The 13,711-nt window shown below is 40.4% G+C and overlaps 1 protein-coding gene across 1 annotated transcript in view; it reads right to left on the reverse strand.

Annotated features, from left to right (window-relative positions):
- GXYLT2 (glucoside xylosyltransferase 2) overlaps positions 1 to 13,711 on the reverse strand; it is an 80,379-nt gene that overhangs the window by 23,723 nt on the left and 42,945 nt on the right. Inside the window, exons 4-5 of the mRNA XM_069084089.1 lie at positions 7,142 to 7,393; positions 5,422 to 5,545 (exon numbers count right to left, since the gene is read on the reverse strand). Coding sequence (XP_068940190.1) covers positions 5,422 to 5,545; positions 7,142 to 7,393 — 376 coding nt within the window. The remainder of the gene's footprint in view (positions 1 to 5,421; positions 5,546 to 7,141; positions 7,394 to 13,711) is intronic.

The raw sequence follows: 13,711 nt of genomic DNA on the forward strand, positions 1-13,711 counted from the left end.
GAAGGAAGGAAGGAAGGAAGGATCCAAGGGAAATAGTTCCTGCCCTCAAGGAGTTTACATTCTACTAGACAACAAGGAAAGGAGTGAAGACATTTAAAGTCACTGGAATTTGACACCATTATCTCACATGCCAAGTAGAGACTATATAATGATCAAATAATGAAATATCTAATGGTTCTAAAAGAAAAAACTTTGTCAGTTACTTAATGCTGCTAGGAATCAGTTCTTTGAATTATTGCATAATTCTTTCAAAATAATTTACAGCAAAACATCTGGATACAATGTAGCAGACTCAAGCAAGGCTGAGTTCTCTAGTTTACTTGTACAAAATCAGCAGTTTCCATTCTAATAGAGATAGAGACCCCAGCAAGACGTTCATCTCCATTGTCCTGGGGGCAGAAGTTGTCTGAATTACCTTTAGATGTCTGCCAAACCAATGTTCTCATATTTTGTGACAAAGAACCTTCTAAAGAAAACATCAGCAGAGTAGTGACTCCCCTGGGTTTCTCAGGAAGTCACTAAAGGACCTCAGAGGTCAGCTATTCCAACTTCTCATTTTATAATATGAAGAAACTGAGGCCCAGGACCTCGCTAGGTTCGTTTAAGTCCCAACTGAAATCCACCTTCCACTCTTAATTCCCGGGTTTTCTCTCTCTTAATTATTCCTTATTTCTCCTATGCATAGTTTGCTTTGTATGTATTTGCATGTTGTCCCCCCCCATTGGACTGTAAGTTCCTTGAGGGCAGGGACTGTCTTTTGCTGTTTTTCTGTATCCCTAGCATTTAGCACAGTGCTTGGCACTTAGTAAATGTTTACTGAAGTGAATTCCCTAATTGGAAAATTAGCTCAGGTCTAATCATGACACTTGCCTATTCAAGAAGTCAGTGGTTCCTTACTTCCTCTAGAATCAAATACTGATTGGCATTTAACACCCTTCACATTAGGGCTCCAGCCTATTTTGTTTCCTACTCTCCCTCCTGCATTCCGTGTTTCCTCTACACCTGCTTACTTTCTGTTTTCCTCACACGTGACAAACATCCCATCTTCCATCTCCCTGCCTTGGTGGAGGTAATGTCTGTGCCTAGAATTCCTTCTCTCCTACCTCAGCCTCTTGGGACCCCTTGCTGAGTTGAACAAATGTTACCTCCTACACACATACTCCTATACAAATGTTACCTCTTGCTGATTCTCCTTCCTCCTCTCATTAATTCTCTCCCTGTTCCTTGGTATTAATTATGTTGCATCTATTTTCTTAATATTTTGTATTTATCTCTTCACATATTATTTGCCCTTCTGGTAGAAGGAAAGCTCTTTGAGGAAAGGAGGTATTCTATTTTTTTGTCATTGTATGCCCATGGCTTGACACAAAATAACAATTAATAAATGCTTATTGAATTATGTTGAATTGAATGCAGGCTCAGTCATTCAATCATGTGACCTTGGACAAATTAGTAACCTCTCTGGGCTCAATCTATCTGTAAAAATTAGGGGGTTAGACTAGAAGATTTATGATTTATTTTTTCCAGCTCTCAAATCTCTAGTCCTCGTCAGGATTTAAAAGCACACCCTCCTAAATGAGGAAGGCATCCCTCACCTACACCCAAATTTATTCATTCAATAAGCGTTTCTTAAGTGTCTAATATATTCCAGGCCCAGTGCTGATCTCTGTGGATGCAATAAAAAAAAAAAAAAGAGGCAAAAGACATTCCCTGACCTCAAGGAGCTTAAAATCTAATTGAATTAAAAGTACAAGCTTCTAAAAAGCTCTATATCAGATTGTCTGTCTGGCTTAGAGGATTTCTTATTCTTCTGAAGTCAACTAAGATAAAGCCATCCCAGAGTTTTGCTCCTAGGGGCATTGATCATCTGCATAAATTATATTTTCTGGCCTATGGACACTAACATAAAGCAAAGGCTATAGAACCCAAACTTTCAAAAATGAGACTAAAAAAAGTGGTTCTTGATAAACAGAACTTTCTGAAAGAGAAAGAGAGTGTAAGTGTGTGTGTGTGTGTGTGTGTGTGTATGTGTGTGTGTGCCCGAGAGCACATGCTAATGCTGATGCTAAATAAAGGTTAGGAGCTCGCTTACCAGATGTGAGTAAAAGAAAGGGAAGGAAAATTCATTAGCTTCACGCATGAATCTGATAATAACTTGCATCCCAAAATTCTGTTTTCATTTTCTCAAAGCATTGTCATGAATGCAAATAAAGAGTTCTCTTTCCCTTGTGCATTCTTTTGCCCTAGATGATGGAGGTGGGGAGGTTGGGGGGAGGGAAGTAGATGATCAAAAAATCATGGATTGCAGGGAAGTGAGGAGCTTTTCTCCTCCTACACACTGAATGAATCCCATTTATAACACCCCCCCCCCCAGAAGGGCTCCTCCAGCCTCAGCCAGAAGACCCCTCAGGAAAAGAGGATGCCCTGCCCTAAGGCAGCCCATTCCATTTTTGGTTCGGGGTTCTAAGGGCTAAGAATGTTTCCTTATGCTAGCCCCAAATCTGTCTTTTCATCAGGTTCACCCACTAGACCTAGTACTGTACTCCAGGGCCAAGTAGAGAAAGATTAATTCTCTTCAACTTGACAACCTATTAAATATCTGAATGCTGCTCTCATGCCCCCACCTCTTAAGTCTTCCCTTATCTAGACTAAACATTCCTAGATCCCACGACCAATCCTCATGTGGGCTCATCTTAGAGAACTTGGCTTGGATGTGTTTTCATTATTAATGAACTTGGGGATGTAGGGGATTCCTTCACCAATCAGGGCATGGCACTCTTAGATTTCTAGGCTCCCTTTACTAAACCAGTCACACTTCCTGTGGAGATGCTCTAATTTATTAATGTCCCTTCTAAATTATGGCATCCCAAACTGGACTTGACACTCCAGTCATGTTCTGACCTGGACAAAATAATCATGGGAAAGGGGGGAAGGAAGGGAAAAAAAGAGAATAAATATTTGTGTCTTTATAAACACACATATGCATATACACACATGTATGCATAAATACACATACATAATTTGTGGGTTCATATAAATAGATGAACTGCTCCCTATATGCCAGGCACTCTGCTAAGTGCTTTTAACAAATATTACCCCCATTTGATCCTCACAACTACCCTGGGAAGAAGGTGTTATTATCATCTCCATTTTACAAAGGAGGAAACTCAGGCCAACAAAGGTTAAGTGACTTGTCTAGGGCCACACAGTGGGAAAGTGTCTGAAGCTATGCTCAAACTCAGGTCTCTCTGATTCCAGACACACCAGCTCTATCCCCTGCCCTCCCTCTTGGCCAACAATAATAGCACTTTAAGGTTTACAAAGCAGCCTACATTTGCTATCTCATCCGAGCCTTACAACAACCCAGTGAGGAAGGAGCTATTATTATCCCCATTTTACAGACGAAGAAACTGAGTCAGAGATTAAGTGATCTGCCCTGGGTCACAAAGGAAGGAACTGAAGTGGGGTGGTCTTGATGCCCAAGACCAAGCTCTATCCACTCCACCACCCAGCTGCCTCCTCGAATGCAGCATAAATATCACCTCCCTTGCTCTGTAAACCATACTTTTAATGTAGCCTAAATTACCTATTAATATAGTCTAAAACCACATTAGTTTTTCAGATTATCAGATATCACTGTTAACTAGTATTGAGCAATTAGTATGTATATATGAATAAAACACCATTAATTTTTTGGATTCCAAAGCTAGGACTTTACATTTAACCTTATAAAACTTTTTTTTTAAAGCCCCAAATAACAGGAGTTCAGATAGATTTGGAAGGGGACCTAAAACAACTGCATTTTTTTCCTTTGTTTCTAAACTGTTTTTTCTGCTTTAAGTGCTGAGGGTTTCATTATTCCTTATTGCATATGTCTACTGGATCATTTTTGCAAACAATTACCAAGTTTGTAATAGTGTGGGTTTTTACGATTGTTATTTGCAGTTGGTTCAGCATTTTTGTGCACGTGTCCATCTCTGTGTATGCATCTAATTCTAGTGGTCAGAATTTCTGAGTCCAGAATCCAGACAGTCTACAAGCATTTATTAAGTGCTTATGTGACAGGCACTGAGCTAGGCATTCACTGGGGAGATAACAAGAGGCAAAAGGGATGGATTCTGACTTCAAGAAGTTCACTTTCTAATGCAGGAGACAACATGCAAATAACTATGTACAAGTAAGTTACACTCAGTGTAATTTTGGGAAGAAGGCACTGAGGGGGAGAGGGGAAGGCTTCTTGCAGAGGGTGGTATTTGAACTGAGACTTTAAGGAGGTCAGGAAAGCCAAGAGGCCAAGATGGGGAGGAGGAATACTCCAAGCATTGGAAGGGGGGACAGGCCATGAAAAGGCAGAGCTGAAGATGGAGTATTGTTTTTGAGGAAATAGCAAGAAAGTCAGTGTAAGAAGACAAGCAAAAATTTATGAAATTAAGAAGAGTTTTAATGAATTTTGAAGAGTCTCATGTTATATACGTCTCCCTAAGTTACAAAGAGCTTTAAATGCCAAATAAAGGAATTTATATTTGATGTTGGAGGTAAAAGGGAATCATTGGAGTTTAATGAGTAAGGCAATGGAGGAGGGAGATTTGAGTGAGGGAGACCTACCCAAAAGCAATTGTAGTAGTCCAGAAGGAAGGGAACAGGATCTGCTCCAGGGTGAAAGCAGTGTGAAAGCACGGGATTATTTTTTTGTTTCTATACTAGGTTTTCTGTCGTTGTCTTTTTTAAAAATCCTAAATGAGAACAGCCATGGTGGCACATGCCTGTAAACCCAGGTACTGAGGATGCTGATGTTGTGGGTCTTTCGAGCCTGGATGTTCTAAGCTGCAAGAGCCTATGAGGATTAATATAATAGTGCCAGGGAGGGCCACTAAAGTTTCCTCAGAAGGGGCAAACCTGCCCAGGTCAGAAATGGAGCAGGTCTCAGTTTCCTTGCCACTTAAGAGTGGGATCAGGCCTACTAGTAGCCCCTGTATTTCCAGCTTGGGTAAGACAGGGGGACCCAGTCTTTAAAAAAGCAAACAAACAAAAGCCTTGTTTATAGGAATTTATCGGCTCAAAAATACCAAGAATCAAATCCCATCAGCTCAGCATTTCTATAAATTTGGTTTGTAATCCAAATCAATTTTAACTAAACTTTCTGTATGCAAAGTGTTACATACTTGGAAAGAGATTATCTCAAAAATTAGTCCAGCAATGGATTCTTCATCATTTTGCCTTTTGTGCTGGCAGTAGCAAGGACACGCCTACACTGGTTGGGGGGTGAGGGAAAAGGGGAGAAGCAACATTTGCCAGGAACACACAGACTGCCACTGTGTATACTCTGACCTATTCAGTGACGGAGCCAAGCTCTGGAATGTGCTCTTTGGGGTTCATGTGGGAATCCTCCTACACACACAGCCTTCCCAATGGGTGACCTACCTGGGTTAAAGTAAAAAATAATATTCAGTAAATCCTGGTCTCCCCATGTGATGTAATTCTTGTACTTCTGGTACAGAGGGTACAGCATGTCCTCCCAAGCCAAGCCCGTTGGAATCATGCTATTCTGTAGATGAGAAAAAGCACAGGAATAACGGATCAAAGGCCACCAGGTTTCCCCTATGAACAGAAAATACAGAGGGGTCATTTTCATGCCTTAAAGGAAATGAGACAAGCACAGCATGGCAAATATTCTTCTTACCTAGGGGTTCTTAACCTACGGTCCATTAGCTTGCCTTTTTCTAAAATGGTGATGGTAAATAATAATAATTAGCATTATATAGCATCTTAAAGTTGCAAGAGATCCTTTATGTTAACTCATTTGGTTCTCACAACAATCCTGTGAAGCAGGTGCTATTCATATCTCCATTTTACAGATGAGAAAACTGAGAGGTTAATGACTTGCCCAGGGTCACACAACTAGAGAGTGCCTGAGGTGCGATCTGCACTTGAGTCTTCTTGAATCCATTTCCAGCCCTCTTCCCACTGTGACACCAAGGTGTCTCAGTATTTTAAAATATTCTGATAACTGTAGTTCAATATAATTGGTTTCCTTGGTAATCCTACGTATTTTTTTCCCTGGGAATTTGAGAAAATGTATTCTGAGAAGGGCTTCACAGTGGCCAAAGAAATCCATATCACAAAAAAAAATAAGAGCTCCTGTTCTAACCCCAGAACATGAGACAAAGCTGGCCCATGAGGAGGGGAGTTTTACAGGGGAAACAGTGGAAACTTTCCTGGGTCTTATATGGCAGATGTTATTGCCATATTATGGCCCACGACTTCTCCTAATCCTAATTTGTTTTCCATTACAAAGATGATTGGCAACATTAGAAATGGTAACACAAAAAATTAAAATGTAGACAGAAGAAACATGGCCATCCCTCTCTGGACTCTTGACAAGCTGCAGCTGGAGCAATCTGATTCAAAGAAACAAGATTCTAGTCCTAAACTGAATTTTTGAATACATAAAGGATCTAGTTAATCACCTCCATGCCTCAGTTTCTCCATCTGTAAAAAGAGGAAAATATGTATAGTACCTACATCCCAGGCTGCTGTAAATGAGATGATATGTGTGAAATACTTTGTAAACCTCAAAGCTCTGTGCAAATGACCAATGTCGCTATTGTTGCTACCATCTGTGATTTTGGAAGAACAGAAAACCTCCATTGTAGAAACCTCCTTCACCAACCCAAGCACAGTTCATAACCTGTCTCTGCCTTTGTAGACAGTGCTAGGACATTGAGTGAAGGAGAGATCAAATGACTTTACCCAGGCTCACCAAGTTAGTGTCAGAATCAAGATTTCAATCAAGAATTTCCCCAAATTTCCTAACTCCAGGCTCAACACTCTATCCATCATGCTGCACTGCCTCTAACCAGATATGACTAAAGGGTTTAAAAATGAACCGTGATATTTCTGAATGCCAACTATGATTACGCTCTTAACTCAGTAATACCACAGACTGCAAATTCAAACAATAAAGCTCCTTTCTTTACCCAATAGCCTTACGCAACCCATGGAACTAAGTCAGTACATTATTCATTCAAGGAAATGCCACTGTAGAAACATGAAAGGCAGTTCAGTTTCCTAAACTGAATTTTTTGAGGTGGGGAGGAGGATGATAGGAGAGTTTTTCTTTTATAATGCTACATTATCTTACCTTGAACTGTGTATTTCTTATTCGAGTTAAATTCATTAGCATCACTCCTGAATTGACTCCAGTCATACCATAGTAAGGGTGACGAGCAAAACGGCTGTACCATCCAATCTTGGGGATCTCATGCTCGGGGGCCATGGCTGCAAGCTGGGTGGAATTAAATTGCTTCAGAAGCCTCCAGATATCATCAATGGGTCGAAGAAAGAGAACATCAGTGTCTACATAGAGAAGTGAGTCCACATCCTTTAAAATCACCTTGGGGAATGAGCCATTAAAAAAAAAAGAGGGACAAAAATAATTATAAAACCCACTACTCACTTTTTACTGCTAAACTGTAAAGTCTGTGTGCAAATAAAAATATGAAAGGTCTTTTATAGACAAGGCAAATTCTGCTGATGTCGTGGGTGTTTTAGTAATAAAGACTGGAATGAGTAATTACCCAGTTTTCTTTCCTTCTATTCATTTCAATTAGACAAACTTTTATTGAGCGCTTACTATGAGGCAGGCACTCTGAAGACAAAAATGAAACAGTTACCAACAGGGATCTTACCTTCCCCCCTGAGGTGGAGAAGGGAGATATGTGTATATATATTTAAAATATTTATTTAAATATAATTGAGTTTATATAAATATATTTTAAATTTAAATAGATTTTTTAAAAATTTAAAATGTATATACATTTAAAAAGATTTTTATAAATATTTTATTTTTACATAGTCCAGATTTTATTCATCTCTTTCCTACCTCCCAGAGCGCTGTCCCTTGTAATAAAGACTTTTAAAAAAGAAAACAAAGAAGAGAAAAAAATTCCAGAAACTGATCACCACATTAGAAACAACTGACATTCTATGCAATATTTCACACCTGTGGAATCCAACTTTTGTTAAGGAATGGGGGTGGAATGGGAAGGTATCTTTCCGTATATCTTCTTCGGGGTCAATTTCACAATAGTACAAATTTTAGTTGGGAGACAGTGCTGACAATGGGGGCTGTGTTCAGTGCCTGACTTTTCTTGATCCCATTTCTTGCCAAAGATACTGAAGTAGTTTGCCATTTCCTTCTTTAGCTCATTTTACAGATGAGGAACTGAAGCAAACAACGTTAAGTGATTTGTCCAGAGTCAGACACCTAGTAAGTGTCTAAGGTCAGATTTGAACTCAGGAAGATGAGTCTTCCTGATTCCAGGCCCAGCACTCCTATCTCTCTATCCACTGCACCACCCAGCTGCTCAACAACTGGGGGGGGGGGGGAGGATGGAGAAGGGGGCAAAAAGGGGGTAAGGTCTCATACAAGCTGTACTCTTAAGGAGTCTTATAGAAAATAAGAGAGAGGGAATCTTTCATTCTGTATCTATGTCCCCAGCACCTGGAACAGTGCCTGGAACAAAGCAGGCATTTAATAAATGCATGTCGATTGATGCCTTTTGTTTTTTATTGACAGTTATTTCTAGATATGATCATTTTCTTGCCTCTCTCCAGAACTGACATCCTCTTGTAACAAACTGCTGTCCCCCTTTGGCTACTCCTTCAACTGATACTCTCAGGTTGGGTGGGGAATGGGGATGACTGCTCCAAAATGAAGGTAAATGTTTGGCTCCTCTCCTAGACCTCAGGATCTCCACAAACTCCTTATCCCTCAAGATGATTTGACTCTGAAATTCACACCTCTTCAGCACTTCCCCATTACTAAAGCTATGTCTGTCTTGGACTAAAAAAAAACTATTCAAGTCCTTAAGTCTTTTTTTTTTTTTTTTTGCCTTTTAGAGGGCAATTGGGGTTAAGTAACTTGCCCAAGGTTGCACAGCTAGTTTTTGGTGTGTGTTAAGTGTCTGAGGCCAGAACCAAACTCAGGTCCTCCCAACTCTGGGGCCAGTGCTTTACTCATTGTGCCACCTAGCTGCCCCTCAAGTCCTTAAGTCTTAAAGTCAAAACCTGAAAGAAAAAAAATCCTAAATGTAAGTAACATTTTTCAGTTGCATACATGTAACCTATAGCCTAGAAACCAGCTCTGGGCTTGCAAGGAATAGGTTCAATTTTAGAGGCTCCCTACAAATCATGCTTTTTGGCTCATGTCCCCATCAAGGGTTTCCTCTAGAAATTTCCAAATATGGCTCTCATTTGTCTCTAAAACAAACACAAAAAGAAAGCAACAACAAAAAAATTCCCATCATCTTCCACATAAGGACTTGAGCCAACAATACTCAAATATGACACAAGCTTTCTTGTCACCTAGCAAAATGCAAAACACAAAAGATTCCCACATGAGCTCATAAACCTTGAAGACAACCCTCTTTCCTTCACCAGTGAGCCTGACTCGCCAGACTTAGCCCTCTAGACTTGTATAACCCTGTAATTGAAACTCCAAGTAACAGTGTAAAGTGTTAGAACAGAGCTGAGCACAGATCCCTGGGGCACTTTACCAGAGACCTTCAAGTGGACATGCTGCCAGATCTGCATCCGATCATTTGGTTGATTTTAAATTCATCTAAATATATGACCATTTAGCCCATATCATTCCATTTTTTCCTACAAGAATAACCTGAAAGACTTTATCAAAAATCTTGCTTAAATCGGAAGAAATGCTATCTATTGCATTCTCCTGATATGTCGATTTAGTAACACTATTAACATAGTGGCCCTTAGACCTCCTCATCATGAGTCAAAACAGTACAATAATGATGATGATGATGGTGATGATGAACCCCCTCTAACCATTGCAGTTTGACACATATTTTTCAAAGTATGGTCTTAGAGTAAAGGGGTGTTAATTTTTCTTAGGTCATACGCCCCTTTGGCAGTCTGGGGAAGGTGAGGGAGCCCTTCTCAGAACCATGGTTTTTATTTTTAAAGCAATTGGGGTTAAGTAACTCGCTCAAGGTTACACGGCCAGGTGTTTCTGGGTGGGTGCTAAGTGTCTGAGCCTGGATTCGATCATCCCGACTCTGGGGCCAGTGCTCTTACTCACTGTGCTACCTGGCTGCCCCCAGAACCATGTTTTAAAATAAAATACATAGGATTACAAAGTAAACTACTTGCACTGACATCAAGATGTGATTTTTTTTTCCCATCCAAGTTCATAGGCCCCAAGTTAAGTGTCCAGTCCCTGAGAGTTAACCTGAAGGACTGGGAGGTTAACTGATGATCATACACCTGGTATTTGCCAAAAGGTGGGTCTTGAACCCTGATCTTCTTGTTTCTGAGACTGGCTCTCTGTCCATTTGGCCAAGCTGGCTGTCAACAGGAATAACAGTTCACATTCCCTGTAAGGTTTGCTACGTCCTTTATAGCCATTACCTCATTTGCTGTGGCAGCTAAGAGAGTTCACAACATCTCAGACTGTATATTGACAGAAGCCAGTGTCTAGGAATAAGGAGAGGAAAGCCAGGCTACATTCTGCTCTGGTCAGACCTCCCCCTCCCCACTGTGTTCAGTTCTGGGCATCCCATTTTTAGGAAGGGCATTGATAAGCCCGAAACCACACAGAAGAGGGAAGCAAGCAGAATGGTGAATGACTTTGAGTTCATGCCTTATGAGAATTAGCTGAAGAAAGTAGAGGGTGTTTATCTTAGCTGAGATAAGACTTGGGGTGGGGGAAAGGAGGGAGAAATGGGTTGTCATTAAATATTTGAAAGACTGTCAGGGGGAAGATGAATTCAAATTGTTCTGTTTGGCTCCAGGGCAGAATTAGGAACAATTAGAAAGTTACAGAGACGGATTCTAGGTTGACAGGAGGAAAAACTTAACTAGATGTGCTGTCTAAAAGTGAATGAGTAGTGAGTGGGTCAAGATGATGCTAGAGGACCATTTATTGGGGGTGTAGGAGAAGGACTTCTTGGTCAGATAGAGATTGGACCAAATTGCTCCACCACACCTCCCCCAACCCCCTTACCCCAAACTCTGTTCTTTCCAGATCCTACATTCTGTGATTCAGTGACATTCTAGCTATCAACGAAATGAGAAGACATAAACTGCAGTTAAAACGATCTTCTTCAGAACGGCAAATTAAACAAGCTGGTGTACATGGTTTAGTGAAGGGCACAGAGACAATAGGAAATGTTTCATGGGACAATTGCCATGATTACAATGAGCATAAGCAGAGAGTCCACCATAAAGATAATTGTAGCTTATATACTAACATCTGTTTCAGAGAATGAAATAGAGAAATTCTCCAAAGAAGTCGACAATTTTCTCCAAACAAGGTTAACATGTACCTTGATTTCAACAGAAAGGAAGACAGTGAAAACTAAATTGGAAAATAGAGACAAGCTGAAAATATTTATATGGTTACATATTTATAAACCAAAGAGGTCAAGGTGGGTAGATTGCTCAGAAGCCTCATGCTAGACCACATAAAGACATTCTTCAAGAACAGAGTGGGAAGATACTAGACATCGCAGGTGCCAAATATCAAAAAACAAACCTGACAAAATAGTAACAGACAGGAAATAACTGTAGGAGTCATTTCAGAACCTGCTATCTTAGTATTCTGATCACTGAACAATTAAAGGTCAAAGTTAACACCAAATAACAGGGATAGGTAAAGATGAAGATTTTGTGGGTAAACAGTTCTGGCTAAACCAGCTATGGATTCTGAAAAGCAGAAAATGGACAAAAGGAAAGACATTTATTCTGATCATAAAATAATCACCAAAATGAGGTTAAAACTGACCCAGCTAAACACTGACTGATTCTCTCTGCCAAGTAGAGATGTGGCAAAACTGATCCATAATAACAATAAACAACAGTGAATTAGGGATTTAAAGTCTGCAAAGCACTTTACATGTATTATCTCATTTGATCCTTGAAACATTAGTGTGTGATAAGAAAACTGAGGTTGGGAAGGTAACTTGCCCAGGGTCACACAGCTAGTAAGTGAATAAGGGGCAGCATTCAAACTCAGGTCTTCTCGATTCCAAGTCCAGCACTCCATCCCCTAGACCATCTAGTTGCTCTCTAATGAGATTGTCTGTGTTATGGAGGATATCTCATATGAAGTCCAAGTGAAAGATGGATTCCTTATAGGTGGTGAGGTGAATTTAGCTCTGGAACACAATCAGGCCTCTTCAAAGAGATGGCCAGTTACAAAAGAAATCAGCCTTGCAATCCCCACAGGAAACACCAAGCTGATGAAGAAAGTATATTGCTCATCCCATAGAGTTAGTCCACTGATGCATATACCATGGAGAGATACTGCCCTTGGACAATGAGTTGGACCTTGAATTGATTATGAAGAGGAAAGTGGGGTGGGGAAAAGTACAGACTTTTCCCTCCTGCAATAAACTATCTTTTAACTCTACTATCTTCCTGGAGGTGATATATGATGTGTGGAACATCACAACCTCAAAAGAATCAGTATGGCAGGTGACCCAAGGGGTAATGCAGAGATGCTTGATGGCACACTTCCCTCCTCTTGGTAGAGATGTGGTAAATTGTGTGCAGAATGTGGCAGATCTGGTCAGAGGTATTCTCTGGGTCAGTGGGCTTTGATTAGTTGTTTTCTTTGTTACTAGAGAGGGAGTTTTTGGGTAATGACTAATATAAAAACCAAAAGGCATCATCAAAACAGTTTTTTTTTTGAAAGGAAGACATATGGTAAGTATAAGTAGGATGGAGCACACTGCTAAAGATGATTCTGTGGGTGAGAAGTGGCATAAAAAATATCATTAAAGATACCCATGATTGGAAAAGACTACCAATAACAAATGGATGGCCCATGCTATCTACAAAATTTTAAAGGTTTCAGAAGAAGGTGACCAGCACACAGTACATCCTGTGTGGAGCAGGCAAAGAAGAAATTGGGCAAAAATTTCCCAGGTTGAGAAGATATGTACAGTTTGCAACCTGCACCAAAAGAAGGAACAGCCACATTAACAAACTCTTGGATCCATTAAACTCGGGCTCATTGCTGTGAGAACGAAGAAGTCAAAGAGGAATGAATCTGAAAGATAATTGTGGTCCCAGACTCAATTATTGTATTCCTGTTCAAAAAATTTGAGGGAAATGGGTAAAACTGTGATGAATTGCAGAAAATGCTAAACCATAACTGAAATGATCAGCAGAAGTAAAAAAAAAATGGTCAAGATGGGAGAGGACCTCCAAAATCTGTTCAGCAGGGGCCGAGAGAACAGAGGGAGAACCATGAAATGGCTGATAATTGGAAAGCCAACAGCTGGACTCAGCCTTCTGTCTGCATGGGAATTTTGGCAAGAAGCTGTGTACTGTCAGTCAAAGGCAATTGAGCAAGCTAGCAGGAAAAGGAAGAGAGACTGCCATAAGTGAAGATTTGCCAGGAGTTCCCAATGACTGTCTTCAGTAAGGTAAACTGGGAGGTTGCCATGGCAAGATTACCATGAGAGTTAGCCACAAAAGGTTCTAATGACTAATGATCTGTATTCTAGCCAATGGAAATCAGGTGGCACAGTAGGGATAGAGTGCTAGTCCTGGAGTCAGGAAGACATCTTCCTGAGTTCAAATCTGGCCTTACACACTTATGAGCTGTGTGACCTTGGGCAAGTCACTTAAACCTAGTTGCCTCATCTGTAAAATGGGCTGGAGAAGGAAATGGTAAAACACT

This window comes from Petaurus breviceps, unplaced genomic scaffold (assembly GCF_028583685.1).
Source record: "Petaurus breviceps papuanus isolate PSGF00001 unplaced genomic scaffold, PetGlider_PUasm1.0 174, whole genome shotgun sequence".
Taxonomy (NCBI): Eukaryota; Metazoa; Chordata; class Mammalia; order Diprotodontia; family Petauridae; genus Petaurus; species Petaurus breviceps.